This window comes from Ambystoma mexicanum, chromosome 4q, assembly GCF_040938575.1.
Source record: "Ambystoma mexicanum isolate Mex_15411 chromosome 4q, UKY_AmexF1_1, whole genome shotgun sequence".
NCBI lineage: Eukaryota > Metazoa > Chordata > Amphibia > Caudata > Ambystomatidae > Ambystoma > Ambystoma mexicanum.
Genome location: NC_090928.1, coordinates 1,209,608,555 through 1,209,636,017, shown reverse-complemented (window position 1 = coordinate 1,209,636,017; position 27,463 = coordinate 1,209,608,555). Strand labels below are relative to the sequence as shown.

General features: G+C 49.7%; 1 protein-coding gene across 1 annotated transcript in view; it reads left to right on the top strand.

Annotated features, from left to right (window-relative positions):
• The window catches only part of CMTR1 (cap methyltransferase 1), a 2,036,190-nt gene that overhangs the window by 1,714,141 nt on the left and 294,586 nt on the right, over positions 1 to 27,463 (top strand). The window contains exon 21 of the mRNA XM_069608763.1: positions 23,342 to 23,389. Coding sequence (XP_069464864.1) covers positions 23,342 to 23,389 — 48 coding nt within the window. The remainder of the gene's footprint in view (positions 1 to 23,341; positions 23,390 to 27,463) is intronic.

The following is a 27,463-nucleotide window of genomic DNA, read 5'->3' as shown; positions in this document are numbered from 1 at the left end:
TAACTGCGCTATAGGGCAGTGTGACGAGCATCAACTTGGGTCTTTGCCTTCCTTTAAGATCACTGAAACCTTTGCTTCGTCCATTGAACCAGCGACTCAGACACTCCTCCAGATTGAATTGAATAACACGTGAAGCGGCCCCAGCAGCATGCTAGAGTAGGCCATATAGAACTTGGGGGCAAATCTGTCTGGCCCCGGAACTTTGCGCTCCTTCTGTTAATGGCCCTAAAAATCTCTTCTTTAGAGATGTCACCCTCTAGCTCCATTATTTACACGGACGATAAATTTGGCTACTCGCATCTACTTAGGAAGGTGTCAATCAGTTCAGGACTGGGAGAGTAGGAGGTGTATAATTCTGTATAAAAGTCATCAAAGACATATCACCCCTCTGAATTTTGCATCTCCCTCACCATCCTCTTCTTGGTCTTGGCTTTGAGCTTCCAGGCGAGCAGTTTGCTCGCTTTGTTACCTTGTTCATAGTATTGCTGTTTGGGCTTCAGGAGGGCAAGCAATGCTTTGTTTCCCTCCAGCAAATTGATTTGACTCCTGACGGTCTGCAGAGATCTATACATTTTCAGCAAGCCTGATGTCATATATTGGCTTTCCAGATCTTTTAGCTGCTTTAATATTTTCTCTCGCTCTACTTCCCACATTTCACGAAGCCCAGTCCCTTTCGAAATTAACACACACCTGATGCAAGCCTTTCAATGCCTCCTACCTAACTTCCTCACTGGTGTCCCATGAGCATTCTCATGAAAGAAACAAATGATTTCCTTGCCAATCTCAAACCTGGTCACTTAATAAAGAGGTATAGAGTCTCCAATAGGTCGATCTGCGTTCCCTTGGTTGTAAGTCCCATGTGATTGTGGCGTGTTCCGAAAACATAATAGTGCCTATCTCTCCCATTTTTAACTTCAACTGTGCAACTCCGACTTATCATGATATAATCCAACCTGGAGTACACCTTGTTGACCTGCGAATAGAATGAAAAGTCGCGCCCATAGGGATTCAAGTGCCTCAGCTATCTATCAGGCCGGCCTCTTCTAAACCCCTAGTGAGTGACTTAGATGGCTCTGTGGTGCCCATGTATGTGCATATGGAGACATCCCAGTTGGGGTCAAAGGTTAGGTTGAGACCTCCTGCCAGAACCATTTCCCCAGACATAAACCCAACTTGGTCATTCAATGGATTTCTTTTCTCCCGTAGATTCCTTATTGTGATAGATATCCATCTCCAGCTTCACTGTTCGGAAACTTTTCACGAGGGGGCGCTGTAGACCTCGACTCAATCGTGGATCCATCTTGTCTGGCCCTCGATCGTCTGCCCCGTACATGACGTCAGGCGTCGTTTATATATACCACATCACTACGTCCCACGAATCAGTTCTTTTTTTCCCTCGCTCTTGCACGCTGCATCGGGAACACGACTTACAGTTTACTCAATGTTCTTATTGTACTTTGTACGCTTTTTTCTTCGAAAACCTCGACGCAGTGTCATCCTACAGGTTTTTGGGCTTCAAGCAATGCCGCGATTGCAATGCCAAAATGTCCATGACCAACCCCCATGACATCTGTCTATGGTGTCTGGGTGCTAGTCACGACACTGAGGCCTGCGTGTCGTGCGCCAAGTTGCCGCCGAAATCCCTGCGTGAGAGGGCAGGGAAACTGGCTTTGGGCCGGCCTGTTGCCAAGTCGCCGGCGCGCTCACTCGTCCGGTCCTCGGAGGCTGAGATGGAGGAGCCCACGCCCGTCAAAGGGAAAGACTGACATTGTAAGAAGGCCAAGAAATAGTCCCATTCCAGGATCCAATCCTGGTCTTCCTCGCGGAAGAAGCAGAAGCACCTCCATCGACGCGAGTCCAACTCGTTGTCAGAAGCGCCTGTAGGTGCAGCTCTGGCCCCCGACCAGCAAGCTTGGCAGCAAAAGCGGTACTCAGTTCTAACCGACCCCCAGCCAGCCACTCGGTGAACAGAGTCTTCGGGTGTTACTCCCGTCAGGCTTAAGGCGCTGGAAGGCTGTAGGGCCAAGGCTCCCGACGTCTCTCGGTCGCCCGAGCATCCCTCAGCGCCAAAAGTACCCTCAGCGTTGATAGCTTTGGCTTCGAAGTCTGTCCTCAAGCCTTCGGCGATGGTTCCTTTGTGCCACTGTCGATCGGGTTTCTTCGATTCCATACATTCCATTTTCGGAGTCGAGGAACACGATGACCCTGAGCACATGGTCAGCCCCGCTTACTCGGGAGCCGGCGGCGTCGACTATTTCGGCGACCAGGCCAATTTATTGGTTTTTGCTCAGGGTTTTCATGCAGCCAGTGGTCTGGATAATTCTCCAGACTAACCTGCCCTATACCCACACTAGTGTGATGTTCAGGGAGCTGATTCATACAGTAGTTGACTCCCTGGGGTTAGACGGCGTCCACTGCCCCTCTTCAGGGGTATGATCTTACTGACATTTTGGATGAGAGTCCCACAGTCGAGAACAATATGCCTTTCAACCCATTGCAGACCCTTTACCATCCTTATGGCAACACCCTTGTACCATTCCCTGTGTTAATACCAATTTCACAGGGAAGTATAGGCCGGTAAGAAGAGATCTTTCTTTCCTTGCCACAATTCCTTCCCTGGAACGCTTGGTGATTCAGGCTGCCACTGTTTTCACCAGACCCGTGGTATCCACCTCTAATCTGCCTATGGACAGTGAGGAGAAAAATGTGATGCTTTGGCCGGAAATGTATTCACATCTGGTAGCATGGCGCTCAAAGCCACTAACGTGGCATGTGGTTTCGCCAAATATTCGTTTGGCTTAAGGAAAGCAGTAGAACAGGCTGCTGAGTACGTCCCTGAAGGTGCCATGTGGGACGGCTTTTACAGCTGGAGGAGGATGGGAAGGAGGTAGCCAAACAGTCGTTGCAGACGGGCCTGGACGTGGCAGACTGTTAGCAGTGCAATGGGTTTAGCAGTTGTGATGAGACGCCAAGCTTATCTTAAAACTTCTGACTTCTCCCCAAATCTCCAAAACAGTTTGCTGGACAAGCCTTTTGAAGGTGACATGCTTTTCTGGCAGAAAGCGGAAAAATCCTTGGAGAAATTCAAGGATCAAAATTGGCAGTTAAATCTTTGGGCCTAGCCGGCACAGCCGGCCAAACCCACCTTCAGCTTCGTCTTCAGGTGCAGAGGCTAGAGACTTTTCCTGCCCTATGGCAGGAAGGCGCAGCTCCCGCAAGCCAGGTAATGGCAGAGGTGCTTCTCACGTGCCGCAAGAGACAGAGGGGCCTCTAGAGGCCAACAAGCCATTTTGATTTTCTCCTCCCACGATACACCGGTTGGTGGACGGTTGGCAGGGCATTGGTCCCAGTTGCAGGAAATTACTTGAAACTGCTGGGCCCTGCAGTTGATTCGGATGCGTTATTGTCTGCCTTTCCTAAAGAGACTTCCAGACAGACCTCCACCTCCCACGATCCATCCGGGACCGGAGCTCCAGGAAGAACTGAACCCTGTTGTCGAAGGGTGCCGTGGAAGAGGACCTCCCGATCAGAGTGTGTCTGGTTGGTATTCCCGTTACTTCCTGGTGCCCAAGAAGGGAAGAGAGACTTCGTCCCATCCTGGACTTCTGGGCCTTGAACAAGTTCCTGAGGAAGGACAAATTCAGGATGGTGACGTTGAGAGCAATTCTCCACACTCTTGAAATCTAGGACTGGCTGGTGTCGATAGACCTAAAGGGCGTTTGTTTCCATGTGTCGATACACCGAAAGCACAGGAAGTTCCTAAGGTTCCTCATTGGCGACTAGCACTATCAAATCAAAGTGCTTCCCTTTGGGTTGACCTCCGCGCCAAGAGTCTTAACCAAGCCCATGGCAGTAGTTTGCGCTCACCTCAGGAGATCCAGGGTCCATGTATTTCCGTACCTGGAATACTGGCTGATCTGAGGGAAGTCGGCGGGGCTAGTCTTGTCTCATCTGGAAGACACCTGCTGTTAACGCTCACCTGGCTCCCACAGAGGCGTCGATTGGAACTGGACAGCTGCGGTCTCCACCAATGTGACGCGTAGGGCCGAGATTACGGACTGGACTGGCCCACCTAGCTTAGTTTGCTTGGCCCGTAGGAATATTCTTCTGCAAATGGAGAAAGGGAATTAACCACCCGTGGAGTTGAGCGTAAATCCCCCCACCCCCGCTGTTCTCCCCACAGATCACCTTTGATGTCCCCTCTTATAGTCTCACCTGATGGTTTGAAAAGATGAGCTCTACATCCTGCATTGAGCGCAGGGGCGCGTTGATAACCAGTTGCTTCACTGGCTCAGAGGAATTGGTGAGTTCCAGAACAAAATTGACTCTGAGATTCCCGGCAAGACGCCGTAAGTATAAAGTTCGTAAGAATTCAAATGCCTGACGTTCACTCTTGTCCGATTCCTTGCAGGTTGCAGCTTGACCCTAATGAAGAGTTCCTCATGGCAACCGGTAGTATTCTGGTAAGGATTTGTATTTTCCAACACAGTTTGATAAAATAATGTCAATATGTAACCTGTTGCTTTCTCCCTTATTCAGGCGCTGAGAGAAAGTATGAAGTCTTGGGGAATAATACCTCTGGCTGTAAAATCAGGTAAGTCTATTGTGGTGAGTAGGGTTCCCCTTGTTAGTCCCTTTGTTTCACCTTGCTGTCCTTTTGTTTCCCCTTAGGGGCCGGGGTTCGGCGAAGATGCAGTGGAAGCTGCGCCGACCCGTGAAGAGGAATAGTACCCCCGGTGGTAAAATCGGGTAAGTCTATGGGGGGGGTAACTAATATTCCTCTGTGTATTCCCTTGGCTCACCTTGCTGTTCTTGTCTTCTCCTTAGGTGCCGGAGTGCGGCGGGAACATGCAGGAGGATGCGGGGGAATGTGAAGATGCTGCGAAGGCCGGTGAGTTCAGCGCGGCGCTGCAGCAGGCGAGGCGACGCGCATAAAATAACTTCTTTCTTCCAGCTCGAAGGTGCGATGGATCGGTAATTCAGGTAAGGATTAAAGGTATTGCTCCTGTTCTAACCTTTTCTCCTCCTTTCTCTCTTTTTCTAGGAGCTCCAAACTCGAGGCGGCCGTGGCAGAAGGCTGGATGCAGACTTGCAGGCACGGTGAGCGTTACGCTGCTGGATGCAGAATAACTTGAAGCGTGTGCTGCTCTTCGGGCGTGGTTTAAATGGCCTCCAAAGTAGTCCCAGGTAAGTATTCCTCACCAGCCCCGCCCGAGTAAAAAATAGTCCCTAAGTAAAGTAGTCCCTTCCAAGCCTCTTTTGGCTTGGAGCTCTTGCAGCATGGTCTGCATCAGGTAAGTTTTAATCTATGAGTCTGGCGCCTACGGCGCCAGGACTGACTCTCCATATGAGCCTGACACCATAGGCGCCAGGACTGAACCCAAATAGCCCCTAGCAGGGGTTGTTGGGCTTGCTTAGGATAACTTGATGCCTGCTTCCGGGGTTGCTGGACTTGGTCTGGGTCCCTGGGGGTAGGCATCATGACACCTGTCTACTACTGCACAGACTGGACTTCTCCCTCAACTTGAAGTCCAATCTGACGCCAGTCCATCGCCTTCAGTTCTTTGGGGCAGTCCTAGACACCGGGGCAGGGGAAGGCTTTTCCTCCCGAGTCGGCAACATCGCCCAAATGGTGCAGTTGTTTCAGAACTATGCCACTCTTCCAGCGGCTTCCTTCCTCCGCCTATTGGGTCTCATGGCCTCCTGTATTTTTCTAGTGCCAGAGGCCAAGCTGCGTATTTGATCCCTCCAATGGCTCCTGAGGGACCAGTGGTCTCAGTACCTGGGAGCACTCTCGGATTGCCTTTCGGTGTCCAGCCAGGTAGTCTGTGGACTCAACTGGTGGACCACGCACAGCAATCTATCGGCGGGGGAACCTTTCTGGCCACCTTGGCCCCAGGCCTGAGTGGTCACGGATGCGTCCCTGAAGGGTTTGGGCGCCCACTGCGAGGAATTACAGGTGACCGGCCTCTGGTCTCCATCAGAAGCCAAGTGGCATATCAACAGGCTGTAGTTGCGGGCTATCAGGTTAGCCCTGAGGGCCTTTGCCCCGTCTCGCAGAGGGAAGCCTCGTCTTAACAGACAACACGCTTGCCATGCATTACCTCAACATGCAGGGTGGTGTGCACTCTCACCCACTCCGCTCAGCGGCAATTCAGCTGTGGTTCTGGTTGAGCGAGAACCAACTCTCGCTCTCGGCAGTTCATCTGGAGGGGACAGAGAACACCTTGTTGGGTGCTCTGAGCAGGCAGAGCAGTGTCTCACACGAGTGGGAAGTGTGCCCGGAAGTCCTAGAGGAGGTCTTCACTCTCTGGGGTACCCCTACAGTGGATCTGTTCACCACGGAGTCCAACAGGCAGTGCAAGCAGTTTTGCTCAAGGGAATTCCCAGTGAACGGTGCACTAGGGGATGCATTTCTGGTGGATTGGATCCTTCCCTCTCCATTACGCCTTCCCTCCAATTCCAGTCATTCCATGGGTTCTCCGGAGGTTGAAGAGGTTTTAAGCAACCATGATCTTGATCGGACTGGGCGAGGAGAACGTGGTACTCCGACCTCTTGGATCTGTCCACCTCACCGGTTGCCTCGACGTCCGGATCTCCTAACCCAGTCGGAAGGGCGGATACTCCATCTGACTCTGGAATCCCTCAACCTACATGCGTGCCTCTTGCGAGGATGAGATACAATGACTGGGACCTCTCTGAGGAAGTATTTGAGGTGTTTTTGGCTGCACGCAGACCATCTACTAGATCCTTGTACGCATGAAGATGGAGAAGATTTGAGGCGTGGTGCAAGGAACGCAAGATTGACCCCATCTCTTGCCCTACCACTACAGTGATGGAGTTCCTTCTGTCACTGGTCTCTGCAGGCCTTCAGGTCACCACAGTCAAAGGATATTTGGCAGCCTCGTCTGTTTAAAAGATCCCCGGATCAAGGTTTGTTTTTTTACAATCCCGGTAATGGCACAATTCCTCAAGGGCCTTGTAAATAAGTTTCCACCAACTCCCTTTGTTGTCACGGATTGGGACCTTAATTTGCTTATAACATTTCTAATGGCAGCTCCCTTTGAGCCTATGCATTTTTGTCCATTACGACTTCTCTTTAAAAACAGCCTACTTGGTGGGTAACCACTAGGCTGGTGAGTGAACATCAGGCCTTATGCTGTAAGTCACCCTTCCTACGTTTCTTCCGGGAGAAAGTTTCACTCGGGGTAAGGCCTGGCTTCCTCCCCAAGGCTGTCTCAGAATTTCACCTGTCGAAGTCCATCGACCTTCCAGTCTTCTATCCTCCTCTGCATCCTTCTAAGCAGGAGGAACGGTTACATCGCCTAGCCCCGAAGATCGCCAGGACAGCTGCGTTCAGGAGAGCTGACCAGCTCTTTGGTTCCTTTTCTTTAACCCGTAAGGGCTTGCCCATAACCAAGCAGACTTTATCCCGATGGATAATTTTCTGCATAGATGAATGCTACCAGTCCGCTGGGAATGAATTACTAGCAAGCATCAGGCCCATTCGACAAGGGGAGTCTCAGCATCCACTGCATTGCAGAGGGGAGTTCCTGTCCGGGAGATTTGTCGCGCTGCGACCTGGTCATCCCTGCACACCTTTACAAAGCACTACAGTCTGGATGTGGCTCGTACCTCTGAGTGTTTTGGCAGGGCAGTGCTGCAAAATTTCTTTGTATGACTTTCTGCTCGCCTCCTTCATGTACTGCTTTGGGAGTCTCTCAGATGAGGAATCTGCGGTAGAAAAGCAATCCTTTGAAGGAGAAATTACCTTACTCTAATGTTCTTTCTATGGATTTTTCGCCCGCAGATGCCTCATCTCCCCTCCCATCCATCCCCACTCAGAAAGTCGGTGGTTGGTGCGCATCTTCTCTTTCATGTTGACTTGGTGATGGTCCTCTGTTTCCATTTTCTGTCTTCCTGCCACATTTTTTTAAAACAAAGTTTTTCTAACGCTACTTGTAGTGTTTGTTGAATTGTTCCTCCTTTGGAGGTCTATAGTTACTTTCTTTTTAAGGGCTCATTTGCCCGTTTGTTCTCTGTTTTCTATGCAGTGTGTGGTGCTCGGGGAAAAAGGGGGAATTGAGGTTGGGGCGTTGTGACGTGGTATTTATATGATGCCTGACGTCCCGTCCGAATCCTACTAACAGACGCTGAGCAAGTCGGATCGATGGTCGACGACCTGGTTGAGGTCCACTACACACCTTGTCAAAAATGTTCCGAATTGGCTAAGCTGGAGGGAATATCTATCAGATGAGGAATATGTAGGAGAAGAATCCATAGAAAGAACATTACGGTAAGGTAATTTCTCCTTTTAACCTAAGAACGATACAGTGGCAGAGAAGAAAATATTGTTGTTCATCCTCAACGGTTCACCAGGATTTGTTTCCTTAAATATGTTTCAGACTAAGTTCGATGACATTCTATTCTGTTTTCTAAGAAAATACATTAATACAGAGTAGCAAGGATCTGTGTAAACCTAATGTAACAAGCTCCGTGCACTGACCTTGTTAAGTGTGTATGGGTACCCTTCTTGGCCTGGGGTGGGTTTCCTGCGAATGTTGAAGCCTGAGCTATTCCTACCCCAGAGGGGGAAGGTGGCAGTTGGGAGAGACCGAGTTCCTTTCCCCTCCCTAAGTGCCTTGAGCAGTACCACTGTTGATCCCTCATACCTCTTCATGAAGATGTTGGTCAGTTTCTTTGTTTTGATTTCAAAGCTCTGGTGGGATCCTCTTCAACATGGCAGCCACCCATAGCATCTGGAAAGACTGCTCCAGTCCCACAATCATCTCAGACGCAGGGAAGAGAGAGAATGGCTATGCATAACAGCAGCCGCAAGGAGTTATTCATGCTGCTAGCTGACACCATCACACGCCACGATCAAGCATCATGGCGCGGCTCCCTAACAGACTTTCCCAAACCAGTGTGGAGCGGCTCACTGTGGCGTGGCTCCCTGACCTGTAAGGAGAACATTTTTATTTTATTTTATTTTTTTATTATTGACTTTAGTTTGAAAAGGTAAACAGAACTTTTTGTCATGAGTTTTCATCATTACATTCCAATTTCCAGACAAAGAAAAGAAAACGGAAAAGACAAAAGAACGTAGGCATAAAGAGTAGAAGTGAAATAGGAGTGACGAGTAGGACTTAAAGAGGGTAGAAAAAGGTAGAAAGAGCCAGACACAGTTACAGTTTGACGAAGTATGAAATCACTTTCTCCCATCTCCTCTCGTGGATTTCCTGCCGATATTTGTCATTTCCAATCATCAATATCGACATTGTCGTTTGCTTCTTGATTCTCAATTCCTCTATTCCTTTCTCTTTACCTAATCCTCCCATTTGAATTGAATGCCTCACGTACAAGTTTCACTCAGCTTCACTGCATGTGGAAGGATCATATCAACGAAATTAATGATTGAGCAGGTTAAGTTGGTATTTGTCCCCGATATTACATAGCTCCACCATTCATCCATGTTTCCATACTTTGGCGCAAAGCGCGCTAAGTGCAATGAACGCTGGTTGGCGATATTTGTGCATTCGGTTATCAAATGTTTTAATGATTCAGTCTCTGTCAGACAGAAGCGACAGATTTCGCTCTTTGTCGCCGGGTCTTTTCTTTTCATCAGAATCTCACGGATGTGATAAATATTAAGTCGCAGTCTTAGGAACTGGTTTCTATGGTATTGCGATGGAAATTTGGTAAGATACTTAGGTAAATATCCTACTTTTTGCGAAGACATTCCCAAGTCAATGACTGTCGACGATGCAGCTCTTGTATTGGTGTTTATGATCCAATTCCATTGATGAAACTTGACTTTCGCCAATTGTGGAATATGCATTACCAGTGACATGTCTATATCTGCTGCTGCTAGAATTAACAACAGTTTCTCTTCCCAACTGTTTATCAGGTAGGCTGATGGGTCTGAACTTTTGTTGTTTAGAATCAAATAAGGTTTTGCTCCAGGTGGTGTTCTCATTTTACGGAGCAAACTTATTGACTTCCACAGAGCTACAGAATGTAAAGGGTTGAGTCCCAGCTCGTGACGAATTGGTACCATTGAGGCACACTGTGGTAATTTAAGAACTTTGCGCCAAAATTTGCCTTCTAATTGGGTCCAAAATTTAGCATCATTATTCCAACTTGTTTCACTGCCAAAACATACTATTGGGATCACTTTTTGGGAGTAGAAAGTGATTATTGGCTGTAATGAAAACTTCCCGTATGTAGCGTGTAGTTTTGCTCCTTGTAGAGCTAGGATTTTCATTTGCGAAGATACTTCATTTGTCCAGCTCCACTCTCTTATCGAGATATTAAATACAACTCCCAAATAACGGATTGTATCCGCCTTGCACAGGACTTCGTTGTTTATTTTCCACATGAATTCTTGGCGTTTGTTTTTGGACCCAATGCAATGACTTGCGATTTCTTCACATTTATAGTCATCTGATTGGCTGATAGATATATTTGAAGAGAAGACAACAGTCTTTGAAGGCCAATTTCCGTGCTGTCTAATAGTACTACGTCATCAGCATATATTACGTGGCATATCTGGTTTCCGTTTATTTTTGGGGGGGAGCACTTTGTTTGCATTAGGGCTGCTGGAAGGTCAGCTATAAACAATTTGAATAATAGAGCTGCTAGGGGACAACCTTGTTTCACCCCCTTTGTGGTTTGTATTTCTTCTGTTAGATCCTCCTCCATGTTTAAACGTACTCGAATGCTGGTATTTGCGTAGAGTGCCATTAGTGGAGCCAAAAGTTGCTCAGGACAGCCCCAGTTTTTCAATTTCTTCCAAAGGAATTGGCGGTTTATACTGTCGAATGCTTGTTTTAAGTCGACAAATGCCAGAAACAGTCTCGTCTTCTGTTTTAAAGCATTCAGTTTGGCCATGTTCAATAGCACTAAGTTTAATTCCACTGGGACGCCTTTGGTAAAGCCTGTTTGTCTGTTATCAGATATCAGTGCGTCTTCAGCCCATAAAGCAATTTTTTTTTTGGAGAAAGGTGTCAAAAATGTCCAAATGGTATCTAACAACGCAATAGGACGATAGTTCTCTGGACCGTCACGGTTTCCCTTTTTGAAAATTGGTACCACCACAGCGCTAGACCAGGAGACGGGGATCTTTTTTGTCATGGCAATATGCTCAAATAATACTTTAATGAATTGTGCCCAGTTTCCTTTTTGCTTTGAGCATTTGATTTGAAATGCCATCTGGTCCAGCGGCTCGTGAAGTCGTCAATTTCTGAATAGCTAATACAATGTATTCCACTGTTTCGATGACGTTCCAGCTTTTTGCTACTACCAACGGGTTAGATAACTTCATGTTATCATGACTATTGAATACTGCTGTGAAATGCTTTACCCAACTCGCGACGTTTACTCCGTTTGATAGTGCACTCGTGTGGTTTAACTTGCCAGAATTTATAATTTGCCAGATGTTACGGCTTTCTTTTTGGATTAATAGTTGAATCATCAATTCAGCTTGTTCTTGTGATCGTATATCATTGAATGACTTCAGCCAGTTGCGATATCTGTCGTCTTTCCTTCAGCAACGACTTTAGATTAAGTCTGCCTACTTTCTTTATCTGCTTCAGGTCTTCTTGTAGCTGTTTCTTTGCCTCATCTAATACTGGACTGAATTGGTGCCTATTTGAGATGATTCTTGCCTTTGGTTTGTTTGTATACGTGTATTTCTTTAGTAAGGATATATATTCCACTTGGTTATTCCACTTCTGTGTTTGAGTGTAACCAGTTGTTAAATTGTCAATCTGCTCGCTGTTTATTCGCAGTCGATTTTGGGCATTGTTAATGCCTAGTGGGAATATGTATCTTCGCAGCTGCTTTTTGTGGGGGTTTTCCAACGATAGCACTAGCGGATCGTGGTCGCTTTAAGTTGTCTTCGTTATCGAAAGGTTTGTAATATGGGGATGAAGATTTTCAGAAGCCCATATATAATCGAGGGTTTTTGACGTGTCCCCTCGATGCCACGCGTCTGCTGCGGGGATGTCACCACTGATTAAACCGTTCAACATTACACAATGTCGCAACATTAGTTGATATTCCCATTTGGCTCCACGGTCATCAAACTCTGTTGGACATTTTAATATTTCACATGGCTTTCGTCTTTTTAATTTGTCGAACCATGTGTGTTTAGGTCTCCGCACACTATTATGAATGGATAGACAAACGATGCATAACATTTATCTATTTCCATTGTTACAGCATCTAGAAATACAGTTTCTCCAGCATGGGGTCTGGCATGGATTCACATGCTCATGAAATTCCCAGTCGTCAGGCTGGGAATCCTCGGTAAAGAAAAAATCAGTATCAGTTTCGTTTCTGATCTGTCTTAGTAGTAACCAATCACTGATCTCTGAGTCAGACTGCCCCCAGCCAATGACTGCCCTCTCCCTAGGCCCCGCCTCTGGCAGCCATCCTCAGATTTTTACCTCACGCTCAAGTGTTGGGAGTCCTTGTGTTTTGCTCGTGAGTTTTTTACTGCGTTTTCACGCTTTTTCAGGAGAATCTCATTTTTTCGGTTTAATCGAGCCTCAAGCTCCACCGTTTCTACTTCCGATAACGGGGACCCGATTCGGAATTCTTCTACGCCCCTCAAGGGTGAAGTTTTCGTCGAGTTTACACTTCTTGGAGTATTCCGGAAGATCTGCGGCCTACCTCAACGGACATGGCCCAGGACAAGGGGAGCTCGACGCACGGATCCAAGCTGTTCAGGAACTGCCCTGGGTGCAGATTATATAACGTTTTCAAGGAGGACGAGCATTCGCAATGTCTCTACTGCCTCCATGGGCACAAGACGCACGTGGAGAAGGACTGTGCGTTCTGCAAGAACCTTTCGAAACGGACCAAACAAGATCGTCGTTCCCGCCTCGCCACCTGGCTGGAGAAGGGCACAGCAAGTGAGAAGGCGAAGAAGAAGTCTGAGCGGGCTTCTAAGTCCTTTGAGGGCGCCCCGGCGACGGGGGCCCAACAGAAGGCCAAGCACCGCGAGTCCGCGGGCTCCGGGAGCGCCGAAAGGTCAGGCTCTTCGGTTGCCAAGCAGGGCGTTACTTCCCCGGCACGTTCGACCACGAGCCAGCGCTCTGGTTCGGGGAAGAAGTCCGAGAACCCGGTTAGGCTTCTGGAGCGGTCCCGGTCGATCTCGAAGGGGGAGCGAGGCGCTGACTCTCCCCCCGAGGCGAAGGCCCAGGATGCACCTAAGGTGGTGAGGGCTCTGATCCACCCGGCTAAGGCCTCTACCGAAGTGGTCGCTGCGACCCTGGCGGAGCCGGCTGAGGCTACACCAATGGAAACGGCCTCTGGGCCCAGAGTATCCCTGCCGCTGCGTAGGGAATCCTCTTTCCAGCCCATCGCTAAGACCCCCGTGAAGCCCCTGGCTGAAAAAGAGGGGGGGGAGGTGGCGGCCATTACAGACTCCGAATCAGCCTCTGAGGAGGAACTGGTGGAGACCGAGAAGGGCCTCAACGAAAGGTCCATAGGCCTCAACGAGAGGTTCATAAACCTCAACGAGAGGTTTGAGAAGGTTCGATCCCAGGGGACAGTCCCTGCTGACGTGATCGAAGATAGCGACGACCAACAGGGCCCAGTGGAGCGGCCATCCCGTCCGTCGCTGCCATTGCCCGAGCCCCAGGATAGCTCGGCGGCCATTTTGTTGGCAATCCAATCCTTATGTACCAAGATAAGGACGAGATTAACACGCACCCCGACGGAGGAGCCAGAACCAGGCCCGTCGGGAAGCCCTCCGAACAAGCGGAGGAGAGTCCACCCCGCTCCGCCCTTCGTGCCTGCGAGACCGGTGGACCCCTCACCCCCCTCGCCGGGAGAGGATACGGCGACTGGGACGGACGATGATGACGGCGGCGGCGATGACACAGTGGACATCCCGTCGTCACCCCCTCCCCCCTGGGCATCCCCAGCCGACAAGGTTGGCTCTTTCCACGCCATGATAACCAGAGCATCCGAGCTCTTCCAGCTCTGCCCTGAAGAACAGAAAAAGGAGGGGTTTCTGTACCAATGACAAGGGCTAAGAGGAAGACGGTCCTCGCGGTGCCTTTACTCGACGACATCTGGGACGAGGGGCTTGCTGTCCTCAAGAACCCTGCCACGACACCCGCCAAGAGGGACAGGTACGAGAAGAAGTACTGAGTCCCCGATGCCGCCCCCTTGTGCCTCAGGGCCCAGCCCACGCCGGATTCGGTTATCTCGGCAGCAGCTAAGAAGAAGGCAGCGGGCGTGGCGGCTTCAACTTCTACTTCCCCGCCGGACAGCGAGGGCAAGAAGTTGGACTCTATGGGACGATGAGTCATCTTGTCGGCGGCGACGACGATTAAGGCGGCCAATGCCTTAGCGATCGTGGCCCGCTACGACAGGGAGCTCTGGTTCAAGATAGCTCCCCTGCTAGATTTCCTGCCTGATGACAAAATGGCGGAGGCCCTAGAAATTCTGCAGGAGGGCGAGGTGGTGTCGGATCACGCCATAATGGTGGCGACGGACATTGCCGATACCGGATTTCGCCAACTGGGCAACAGAGTTTGCCTCCGACGACGAGGATGGCTCAAGGCAACAGACTTTCGCCAGGATGTCCAGACCAGAGTGTTGGACATGCCGTTCGACGGCAACAACCTATTTGGTAAGGCTGTGGATGAGTCTCTACAGGCCATCAAAACCGACTCGGAGAAGGCCCGAGCCCTTGGGGTGCTTCAGCAGCGACGGCCCTTTCGGAGCCCCGGAGGCAGACAGGGTGCCTCCAAAGGATCCAGCGGTGGCTCCTCCACTTACCGCCAGGCGGCCCGCTCCTCTTCCCAGGAAGCCTACAGAGGTCGCAGCAAGCAAGGGGGTTCCCGCCGTCGTCGCCAAGGAGGCCAAGGCGGCAAGGCCACTTCCAAGCAAGACTGACCCGGCCGGGTTGTCGGGCCCCCACCGAAGCACCCCGGTGGGAGGCCGGCTGACGAAGTTCATCAGAGTGTGGGAGTCCATCTCCACCGATCGTTGGGTGTTGGACACCCTGGCCAACGGGCACTGGCTGGAATTCCTAAAGAAGTGCCCTCGCATTCCTCCCGTGGCCAGGAAGGAGAATCGCGTCCCTCAACTGCTGTTGGAAGTAAGGGCGATGCTCAACAAAGGTGCCATCGAGCTCGTCCCCAGGAGGCTCCGGGGCTCCGGAGTGTACTCAAGGTACTTCCTCGTCAGAAAGAAGACAGGCAGTTGGCGCTCCATCCTGGACCTGCGTCGGTTAAACAAATACATCAAGGCGCAGAAATTCAGGATGGTCACCCTCCAGAACGTGCTGGGACAGCTGGAGGAAGGCGACTTCCTATCGTGGTTGGACCTGGAGGATGCTTACTTCCACATCCCCATTCTAAAAAGGCACAGGAAGTTCCTCAGGTTCGTGGTTCAGGGACGCCACTACCAATTCAGAGCCCTACCGTTCGGATTAAAGTCGGCACCCAGGGTTTTCACCAAGTGCCTAGCACCAGTGGCGGCGCGGCTGCACCTGCAGGGGATCCACGTCTACCCCTACCTGGACGACTGGCTAATCCGGGCAAGGTCAAGGGAACTCACCGTCGATCATACGGCGAGGACCGTCCGGTTGCTCACGGAGCTGGGGTTCGCCCTCAACTACCCCAAATCCCACCTGGTTCCATCGCAAGTAGCACTGTTTTTGGGGGCGAAGCTCGATACAGTGGAGCAATTGGCCTCCCCTTCAGAGGAGAGGACCAAGACCATCCTGGGCAAGGTGCGGCGCCTGTTAGCCACGGACGTGGCCAGGGTGAGGTCCATCAAGTCCCTTCTCGGGATGATGTCCTCATGCATCTACCTTGTGCCCCTTTGCAGACTTCGGATGCGTCCGCTACAGGAGTTCCTCGACGCCCGCTGGTTTCAGGCGAGGGGCTGCTTCGAGGACAGGATCCCCCTCGACGAGGAGTTCCGTCGGGTGATCCTATGGTGGGGCACCCGGGCTCACCTCACGACGGGCACGGACTTTCAAACCCCGGCATTTCAGGAGACGGTGACTACGGACGCCTCTCTGGAGGGTTGGGGGGCCCACACCGGAGATCTCCACGCAAGAGGCCTTTGGCTCCCGGAGGAGAGGTCTCTTCACATCAACATCTTGGAGCTCTGAGCAGTGTTCTGTTCGCTCAAGTCGTTCCTCCCGTCCCTCAAGGGCAAAGTGGTGAGGATCTTCACCGACAACACCACCACGATGTTCTACATACGGAAGTAGGGGGGCACCAGATCCCCAACCCTATCCAAGGAGGCCCGGGATCTGTGGCACTGGGCCGTCGCCCAGGGGATGTTTCTCGTTCCTTTCCACCTGGCAGGAATAAAAAACAACATTGCCGACTCACTCAGCAGGGAGCTGCGCTCGTGCCACGAGTGGGAACTGCGCCAGGATCAAGTGTATCGACTCTTCCAACGATGGGGCAAACCCCAGATCGACCTGTTCGCGACGGCGACGAACTCCAGCTGCCAGAGGTTCCTACAGCTGAGGAGCATGGGCGATGCTTTCTCGTTCACTTGGGACGGCCTGTTTCTATACGAGTTCCCTCCATTGTCGTTGCTGCTCCGCCTCATCAACCAGCTCAAGAAGTCCAGGTGCAGGATGATCCTTGTCACACCGGCGTGGCCGAGGCAGAAATGATTCCCGGACCTTCTGGACTTGTCAACGTCCCCGCCAGTCAGGCTGCCGGCGGACGCAGATCTTCTCTCCAGGGAAGGAGGTGCCATTCTCCATCACGACCCACAGTCGCTGAACTTGCAGGCCTGGCTCCTGCAGCACTAGAGTTTGGAGGATACGATATCCTGGCTGATTGCAGAGAGGTTCTTGCAAAGGCCAGGGCGCCCTCAACTCTCAAGTGTTACGGTCATAAATGGAAGAGGTTCTCTGTCTGGTGCTGTGCACAGAAGATCAACCCTCTGCGAATTACGGCCCCTCAAGTGCTGCCGTACCTGCTGTCGCTGGCCAAGGCTGGACTGGCTCACGCCTCCATAAAAATTCATCTGGCTGCCATCTCCCGATATACCAGGACGACGGGACAGGCCTCCTTGTGGTCCCATCGCCTGGTGAAGGAATTTATGAAGGGACTATTCCGATCATTCCGCCCGGTGAATGCTCCTGCCCCGGCGTGGGAGCTTAATGTGGTGCTGACCAGGCTCATGGGGGCACCATTCGAGCCTATGCATTCTGCGCCTTTGAAGTTCCTGTCATGGAAGACAGCGTTCCTCGTGGCCATCACCTCTGCACGACGAGTGGGAGAGATTCAGGCCCTATCTTGCAAGCCTCCATACTTGACTTTTCATGACACGAGGGTGGTGCTGAGGACGCACCCCTCCTTCATGTCCAAGGTGCCGTCGGACTTCCACCTCAACGAGCCCTTGGTGTTACCAGTTTTCTTTCCGTCACCTTTGACGCTAGCTGAGAGGACTTTGCACTCGCTGGATGTAGCTAGAGCGCTGAAGTTCTACGTGGACCACACGAAGAGTTTTCGGAAGACATCAGAACTGTTTGTGAACTTTGGGTCTGTGAATCAAGGGAAGGCTCTCTCGAAGGCTTCCATCTCCAGGTGGCTCTCCGGCTGCATCATGCATTGTCACCGGTTGGCAAACCGACCGCTGCCCGGCCGTCCGAGAGCCCATTCGACCAGAGCGATCGCTGCTACCATGGCGTTCCTGTCTGGTGTGCCCCTGCTGGACATCTGCAGATTCTACTGCATCGATCGGGACTCCAGTCTGGAGTCCAGGGTCGGCCAAGCAGTGCTGCGCAACCTGTTCGCTTAAGGTGAGCCTGGTGAGGAGGTAAGAGATGCTTAATGTTGAGTGGTTGTATTGCTTAATGTTGAGCCTGTTGCCACCTCCTGTGGTTGTGCATGTGTCTACTGCTATGTATTCTTTTATTCATGAGCATGTGAATCCATGCCAGACCCCATGCTGGAGAAGGAACAAGTTACTTACCTGTAACTGTTGTTCTCCAGCATGGGTCTGGCATGGATTCACATGCAAACCCTCCCACCTACCCCTCTGCGGCTCTTCACTTGGTCATACTGCCACTTGGCGTGCTACCAAATCTGAGGATGGCTGCCAGAGGCGGGGCTTAGGGAGAGGGCAGTCATTGGCTGGGGGCAGTATGACCCAGAGATCAATGATTGGTTACTACTAAGAAAGACAGATCAGAAACGAAACTGATACTGATTTTTTCTTTACCGAGTATTCCCAGCCTGACGACGGGGAATATTCATGAGCATGTGAATCCATGCCAGACCCATGCTGGAGAACAACAGTTGCAGGTAAGTAACTTGTTCCTTCTGCAATCATCGCAGGATTCCAATATAAATTCATTAACAGCAGTTGTTGTTTGAAAGATTTTCCATCCTGGGTTACAAAACTACTGTTTGCAAGGTTAAGGCCTGGACGAACAAGTTCGGGTGTTGGATGTATCCCGCGGAGTTCTTTACTATAGTTAATAAGCCAGAGAAGGCACATCCAAATATGTTTTTCCCAGCCGCATTTAAGAATATTGTATATCTTTCACTTGATGGTAGCTCCCGTAGCCACGTTTCTTGTAGACCGATAAAGGTACTTTTTAAATCTTTTATGTCACCATCTTTAAATAGGTGAGCAAATCCGCGGGTATTCCAGGATGTTAGAAGTTGGGTCATACCTCTTGACCCTGCATGATCCTAAGCATGGCTCTTGGAATCTTGTGTTCCTGTTGAGTAGGCAGATTGATGTTTCATCTGTTTCCATAGGACGTCTCTTTTGATGTTATTTGAGGATCCCTTCTGCTTATGCTCGTTTGCCCCATCCATAGCAGGATGTTGAGCATCACATACTGTAAGATCGAACCCAAAGAACAGCAGGTCTTCTTTTTTTCTAAGAGTAGTTTGGCTAAGTTCTTAGATTTCATATGTAGCACCACCCAATCTGATCTTGCTTCTGATTTATATTCGACAATTGCAATGTCGTCCGATTTTATGTTACGTAATGCAGGAACATAATGTAGTAACCTCATTACATTGGCTCTGTTTAAGTTTAGATCGCTGTGGTCTTCTAGTATATTTTCCAATTCCCGTTTCCACCATCTGTTTTTTTCTTGTGGTTGCGAAGTCATTGTTTCACTCCGTCTATTTTGCTTTTGCTTTTGTGATTGGGCAGTAGTGCATTTTAGATTACACTTTAGAGGCGCATTTACCGATGCTTCTTGCAATTTGTTTTTTGTATTTACTCGATCTTCGGCAGTGATAGGGTGACTCTTAATGCTGTTCGCTGGTTGCAATTTTGGGTGCATCTGCACATATCGGCTGCGCCACATAATTCTTCTTTTAGAGTCATTGATGATCTCTTCTTCGCTAGGTGTTTCATGGTCTTCTCTCACTCCTGTTGTGTTTTCGGGGTCAGCTTCTTCATCAATTGTATAAGTTGATAGATCGCATAGGTCTATTGAGTTATTAGTACCAGCGTCCTCTGAGGACAGTGTCTCTTCACGAGCACGTTTTGAGGCCGGGCATTGAGTTTTCACGGTTTCCTTTCCATACTTTCTGGTCGACGGGAAGTCGACAAGTTTCGTATAAATTTTTTTGCTCCATTGGTACGAGGGTGTTTAGAGGCAGGACCCTTGTTTTTTGTTTGCGCCATTTTTGATGGTTTGCCTTTTTGCGGCACTGTCTTGGCAGTTGCTACATTAATTGATTTAGCTACGCCAGAAAAGATCCCAAAAGAAGCGATTTGCTCCTCTGTTATGGCAGCGCTCTTTTGTTTCAATTGAGGTATAGTATCAACTTCATTTGAGGATCTTACATCTTGCGTGTCTGATGCCGTCTTCGTGGCCGCGTTTTCCTTAAGTGGAGTGTTGCTACTCTCTACTACTGCGGCCGCACACCATTTAGTTTTTGGAATCTTCGCCATGGTTCCTTCTTTATTGGTTATTGTTAATTCACCAAACTCCAGGTTTCTGTGCACCTCTTTTAAAGTCGTTCATTCTTTTGAAGGCACATCCCTTGTAGATTGTGTCATTAAATTGCTTGGTTGGATGACTACTCCTAAGTTGTTACAGTGTTGCTGACAGATGCAGCTAGTTCTCTCATAGCAGCTTAAAGGCTGTACCGCCACATTATGCTTGATACACTTTTTACATTCGACAATGGCTTCCGTTAGATCAAGTTTTTCATGGGCCTCACGCTTAGTTATTTCGTTGAGCCGCGAGTGCCATTGTCTTGAAGTTGCTGCTTCCAAGTCAAGTCGGAATTAGATGTTCGTTTAATTTTTCCATCGCCGAAACTTTTATTTAAAGTTCCTAGAACAGAGTTCTGATATCGCAATGCGTCATTTAATGATTCATATAATTTCATAAATGGCATCAAGGAAATGGAAGTGGCCGCTAAAACGTTATTGTGGATCTGTATGCCTGCGGCTATGGAAATATTCCCTTTGGAAATCGGTGTTACTTCAAGATGGTGAATTACAGTTTGCTGAGCTTCTTTGGAGCTTTGCATTTGCGATTTTCCCCATGCCCTTGGTTCTTCGGCGCCCTGTTCAGAGGTCGTTACAAGATTACTGCCACTTATTTCTTGACCGCCATCTGAAATGTCAAGGTTAATAGGACGCAATGTTGTCGACGGGTTTTGTAGTAAGGCTGCTTTGCTGTTTCCGTGTGTTAATTCTTCTGTCAAAGTACTCACATTTCGTCTATTCATGAGTTTCTGGTCTTTTTTCTTGACAAAACTTTAATTTAGTCGCTCTCTCATTTGAATAAAGTCAGCCTTTAACCTTTCGGTAAGGCGTGCTTCACGTGCCACCACATCAAAGTTTGCCGTGGCATTTACCACCATACTCGACTTGGGCCTTTGTACAGGAGTGTTTACAGGTTCTGCCTGTCCAGCTCTTGTCTTTTCTTCTTCTGGTAAAGTTTCACTATCTATAGTGCTTGCTCTTAAGTCGACAGCATGCTCCTTGTTATTAGAGCCATCTTTCTCTTCCTGGTAGATTTGTGAATCCTGTTGCAAATGCATTTTCTTGTTCACCACTTGAGCAGTGGGGACAGCTTCTACTGCTTTCCATCTCTCTGGTGTTTTACAATTTCTCACAGACACTTCTACTGAGCACAGCTGGCTCTGTTATTGGACAAGACTCACATGAGGGAGTAGTGGGGACAACACCTCATCAGAGGGTGACCTTATCGCTAGAATGTCTGCGTCCGTTATGTCGAAAGTAAAGGTCGTCTCTGAGGCATCATGGTACACCGTAGCTGGAGGTGGTTTACTTCTTTCCGATTTATTTGCTTGCTTATCAAGCGTTGATACACTCCCACCTTGAGTTTTACCTTGCCTCGACAAATAGTCGCTTGAATCAGGTAGAGTAATCGGAATAAATGATTCTGTGCATGGCAGAACTGGGACTAGTGCTGAGTCTATTCCATTCATGTGATTTTCTTTTTCACTTTTTGAACTCAACCTCGATTCATTTAATGTAATTAGTGTGTTTTGTGTTGAAGTGGAAGTGGAAATGCACAATTGCTCAGCGGGGGGGTCTGTTGTGCAGCAGCGGAAATACTCACAGCTTTGGATAAACAGTCAGGATTTTTCACCGTCTCCCGGAGCTTAGTGCTACACGGGGAGGAGCCGGTCGGTACACACACAACGCTTACCTTCGTTTTACTTGAAGTTTTAGATTGTAGTCGCCGCAACTGTAACACACGGTTTCGCGTGTGTGGGCCGGCTTCCGTAGGTGACACTTCAGTCATTGGGAACTGATTCCATGGCGCCTTCTGCGGCGATCAGAGGCGGACTGGGCTGACTGGAACCCAGCACCGAACTCCACACCGCGCTCCGTGCCGGAAGTTCGTTTTTGTAGAAAAAAATGGAAAGTTAAAGGCACAGTGTCCACAAACCGTCGCTGCAGCTCCTCTCAGCATGGAAGGGTGAACGGGTCTGCACTGACTCTCTGACTGGAACTCGGCACCGAACTCCGCGCCGGAAGTTCGTTTTTGTAGAAAAAATTGAAAGTTAAAGGCACAGTGTCCACAAACCTTTGCTGCAGCTCCTCTCAGCACGGAAGGGTGAACGGGTCTGCACTGACTCTCTGACTGGGCTGACTGGAACTCGGCACCGAACTAAGGAGAACATTTGCCAACACAGGCCGGCATTAGCCTGGCAAGGCAGACCCACGAGGCAAAATAGTGAGGGGCATAGCCTCCCCGCAGGTAGAGAATAAAAAGTGAGACTGGCACAGAGAGAGGACCAATGTGGAACGCGGTGGAGGATAAAGCTGGGGACACATAACAGTAATTTGTGGATTGTTCAGGTGAGCCCATAGGTGGAGGAGGTGGCAGACCGAGACCAGAAGGAGGAAGGATGTTGAGGAGGCGATTTTCAGAAAAGGTGAGGTATTGGTTGGTGAGTGAAAGTGGTACTGTGTGTGTGTGTGTGTGTGTGTGTTGTGTGTGTGTGTGCGTGTGTGGAAGGTGTGTGCGTGAGAGTAGAAGTACAGAGTAGCGGGTGAGTAGATGGTGAAAATGAGTGGAGGGGTGAATGAGTAGGAGGAAAGATGGAGTAGTAAGTATGAGGGGAAGAGTAGTTGTAAGTGTAGAGGGGAGAGTAGCAGGGTGATAGAATAGAAAGGATTAACATTGGCGGTGGAGGTAGTTTGTAGAGGGAGAGAGAGAGACACACACATATTAGAGATAAAGAAAAGGAAGATGCATGATGAGAGAGGAGAGTAGTGGGAGGACGGGAGAGTAATATAGAGACCGAGGGCGGGGAATATCAGTGTGTAAAAATAAGAAGATGGAGTTGGGCTTGACTGTCTGGAAGGTACAACCACCTTAGTCCCTTAGAATTCACCAGAAGATAGAGTAGGTCAAACCTAGGAAGTCCCAGAGGGAGGCCAGGTGGATAAGGCTGTTGCCTTTAAGCCCTCACAAACTGCATGGTAGGAACTAGACAGTAGGAGAAAACCATCTTCATCTACTAACTTTGGGAGTAGGTAGGTCTGGGTTAGGGAGGGTCTTGTTTTGTTTAGACGAGAGAGAGGGACAGTCTTTGGAGCCCTTTTCAGGAAAATGTATAAAACCCCTTGAATTGTCCTTGGGAGTTGGTGTGTGATTGAGGCCACCTGTGGCACTAATTAGGGTGAATTGAAATGGTTACCACTCAAATCAAAAGGATGAAATAGTTCACTCTACGGTATTGGCTTAGTGCATATTCCAAGAATGTGAATGTATGGAGGACACCTACCCTGCAATGTAATTGTTCTAGGAAAATAACCTTTGTTTTTGAAACCTGATACCACTTCAATTATTATTCATAAACCTTTTTTATCTTTCCTGCAGTGTGAAGGAAGTTTACAGATTGGAAGAGATGGAAAAGATATTTTTAAGGTAAGACATTTAATTTTTGGAAGTGTGTACAGACAGATCATGAGTTCCATATTTTGAGGTATGTTAATGTTTGTGTCATTGCTTGTCCAATAAGTGGACTTTTTGTATAAAGTTTCTATAACTGCAATTGTGGATGGAGGATCATATGGACCTCATTGTAATTAAAGGTTCTTAGTGCTTAGCCCACATTACTTTATATATGTAATAGAGTGTGTCCTCACAGCGATTTCTCATCTTAGATACTTATTAGGCAGTAACAAGGGGCACCGGAATCTTTCACCCACAGGGGGTGAGGTGTGCTTTATTGGGGACACTTTTTTCAATGGTCTACTTCTTTGCTGTGCAAATGGTAGAGTCCAGCCTTCATAACGGTACACCATGCCCTGTGACCTCAGTTTTTTTTTTTTCTGTGTGCTCAGCATGCTCCACTGGGACATGCTACCCCTTGTCAGGATGTTCCATCTGCGTCATCATGCCATGTTCAGTTAGAAGCTTTATGGTTCAGGCCCTGCAGGGAGACTACCTCCAAGTTGTCTATCACCGACACCCCCACATTTATTTATGTGGTCTGGGGCCAACATCATTGCGGACTGCGTCTCCTGTCACGCCATGAATCCCAAAGCCCTCCATGTACACGTGGCAAAGCTGGCCCTTGACACTCTCAACCCCCTCTATTGAAATCACTTGAGACCCCCTCTAGAAGTTGCTCACCGGAAGAATGCAGGGCGACAGATCAGCCTATGCCTTAAAAAGACTCTTCTTGGTAGGGAGCAGTCCAAAATTGCTATGAAGAGCACTTTTGGAGGTTGCACTCAAGGAGTGGTTCCAGCCATTGCTCGTCATCTTAGGCCCATGAGATAAAATGAAAGAACTGATCTCGTCAGGATGTTGGTGCAGAAGACTCTTCCTGTTCATCACGGAAACAATTTGAGTGTCCCATGGCCACCTTTGTTGATGATTAATGGACGTCTTTGTGGCAGAAAATGCCCAGAATACATTCTAAGGCATCAACAGCTTCATCCCTGAGTCGATGGAGATGGAGGTTCCTACCCTAGTGTCTAAGGCCAGCAATGTTCTGCGAACATGTTGGATGGCTCGATCCCCGCCTCAATGAGAAAAACGCTTTGGAGCAACTTGGTGCCAAGATGTCGGACTGAGTTTGCGGTGTCAGCCACAGACCCTGCAAATTCAATTACCTTGATGCAGTGGAGAGAGGACTTCCTCGCACTCTCGATGGATGTTGACCTATTGACCCATGCATCAAGAGTGCAGTTTCGAGACTATGCAGGGTGTGCATGATGATGAAGGGTACCCTGCAAACCTCCCAAGAACACATTCCAGAAGCGTTCATAAAAGGTGAGCATGACTGTATGGAACTGGCCCCCGAACTTCAGGATGCCAGCAACAGCCTTATCTCACCAGAATGAGATATTATATTATGAAGACCTCCTTCTACGGCCACCCCAAATGTGGCTTTCTAATGGATTGTGTCTTCCCACGTATTTCTTATCCTAGATATATCCATATAGTGCTTTGCAGTCTGAGATGTTTTTTGACAGCAGAGGGCACTGCGCGGTATAGAATCAATATGCCTTGACAGTTACCATTCCCCGTCTGGACGTGACATTGATGGTAGTATAAATAGCACGCACTGTGCCCGTTGCCTCAGTTTCGATTTTCCGCATGCACAGCCAAAGGCGAAGAGGTCAGGCTACCCAGAGAAGACCTAGATGGCGGAAAAACTGCTCAGGCAGCCACCTCCTTACTGCCCTCTGCCACAGTCCCAAAACCTCTCTGAGCACTATGCTCACAGGACCAGGTTGTGGGAGGCAGGTTGATGCAGTATCTGCAAGAATGGCATTTCATTACTTCAGATGCATGGATACTACAGACAGTGGGCCAAGGTTACTGTCTCCCATTTCTACAAATATCCCCAGATTGTCCCCAGAACGAGCAATCTCCAGATCCGCTCATTCTACAGGAAATGTTTCTCTGTTTGAGAAAGGTGCTGAGGAAAGGGTACCTGTAGCGGAACAATACCAGGGTTGGTACTCCACCTATTTTCTGGTTCCCAAGAAAGACTGGGGACTGCAACCCATCTTGGACATGAAACGCTTGAACAAGTTCCTTTTGAAGGACAGATTCCAGATGGTCACTCTTTCGCAGATCTTCCAGGTCACTCGATCTTCAGGATGATTACTTTCGTGTGCCTATACATCCGGGTACACCATTGGCAGTTCTCACTATCGGAGTACTGCCTTCTGGGCTCACCTCCGCCTGAGGGTCTTACCCGACATGATGGCGGTGATGGCAGTAAATCTAACGAGGGGAGGGATTCACATCTTTCCCTACCTAATGGCCTTTTGCCGTCTATATAGGGGATGAACGTCCTGATAATGACTGACAACACTGTGGCCATCATTACCTCCACAAAAGAGGTGGTGTAGGGTTGCTACCACTGTCATGGAGGTAATAGAGCTCTGGTTTGGGCTCTACAAAAACAGGATCTATGTCAGTTGTTCACCTAGCCGGAGAAGATAATACGACGATGGACGCTCTGAGCAGGCTGAGCACGATCTCCCACGAGTGGGATTTTGCAGATATCTTCGCCCTTTGGGGAACCCCTGAAGTAGATCTGTTTGCAGCCAGTATCAACAGAAAGTGCGACCTGTTCTGCTCGAGGGAATTTCCTCAGACTATCTCTGGGGGGCGCATTCGTAGTGGACTGGGAATTTCCACTCCTGTATGCGTTCCTGCCAGTCCACGTCATTCCTCATATCATTAGGAGGTTGAGAGAGTTCGGGAAATCTGTGATCCTGATTGCTCCAAATTGATTGGGCCAGGAGGAAGTGGTACCCGGACCGTCTAGGCATGGACATCTGCCCTCCATTCCATCTTCCCCAGTGAGCAGACCTACTCTCACAAGAGGGAGACCATCTTCACCCAGGAATCAGAACCCGGGGAGCATGCGCTGCCTTAACTCCGCCCTCCGGTGCCACACCTCAGTCCCCTTTTCTGTGTCGACGGGAACGGGCTGAATTCAGCATCGCTCCTGGGTTTGGCTTCAGCCATGTAATTCCACGCGCGGATACTTCTGTCTTTTTTGTCGTCTTATCATTCAGGTACTCGGTCCTCAGGCGTCGCGCTCCTCCCTGGTGCATGTCGACTTCTACGGTGTCCATCCTGCGACAGGCTCTTCCCAACTTCAGACCCCCACGCCCTCTGCCTACGTTGCCTTGGCCCAGACCACGGTTGGCAATCTTGTTCAGGGTGTGACTCGCTGTCCTTGAAAGCGCTGAAGAACAGACTAGCCAGGTGGAGGGAGCTCTTCCAGAAGTTGCCTCCAGAGGATCTCAAGAACTTCGTGAAGCATCGAACCAGGCCCAAGGTAGGGCCCCTATTCTCCATCGCACCCCGCAAGGGAGACTCCTTCCCAGGGACTCTCCCGCGCAGGAGGGAGCCGTCAGGTCCTTCTACCAGCACGTGCACCGAGGCTGCTTCAGCTACCGGCCTTTGGGTCGAGGGATCCTCGGATCCTCCCGGTGGCAGTGTTGAGGGACCGGAAGGTTCTTTTACCGGGTCTTCACCCTTTTACCGGCACCATGGCCGAGGGGCTACGTCATAGTACCGGCAATACGTCCGAGGGGGCGCCTAAACGCAGCTCTACCGACTTCCGGGTCGTGGGTGTCACACCTACCGAGCCTAGGCCCGAGGAGCAGGGTAGGCCTCGGGAACCACACGCAAGAGGCTTGGAGGAAGCCGGGCCCAGCGGGCCGAGCAACACGTCGCAGGCACGTGGCAGGCAGCTCGACAAAATGGCCACCGGGCCAGAAAGAGGCACCGTCCGATGCCATTCCAGGAATTCGGCAAAGAACGAGTGTCAAGGTGGGACTGGCCTCAACCAGGTACATGGCCTACAGTCTACCCCTCATTAGCGCAGGGCAGCTTTCCTTTGCGTCCATATGGACAGGGTACGCAGCGGCTTCAGCAGCTCCCCGCTACCCCGTCAGCACCCCCTGCCACCTCTTTGGCCAGTGAGGAGGTGCTCTTCGAGAAGTTCCTCGGCCCCATGAA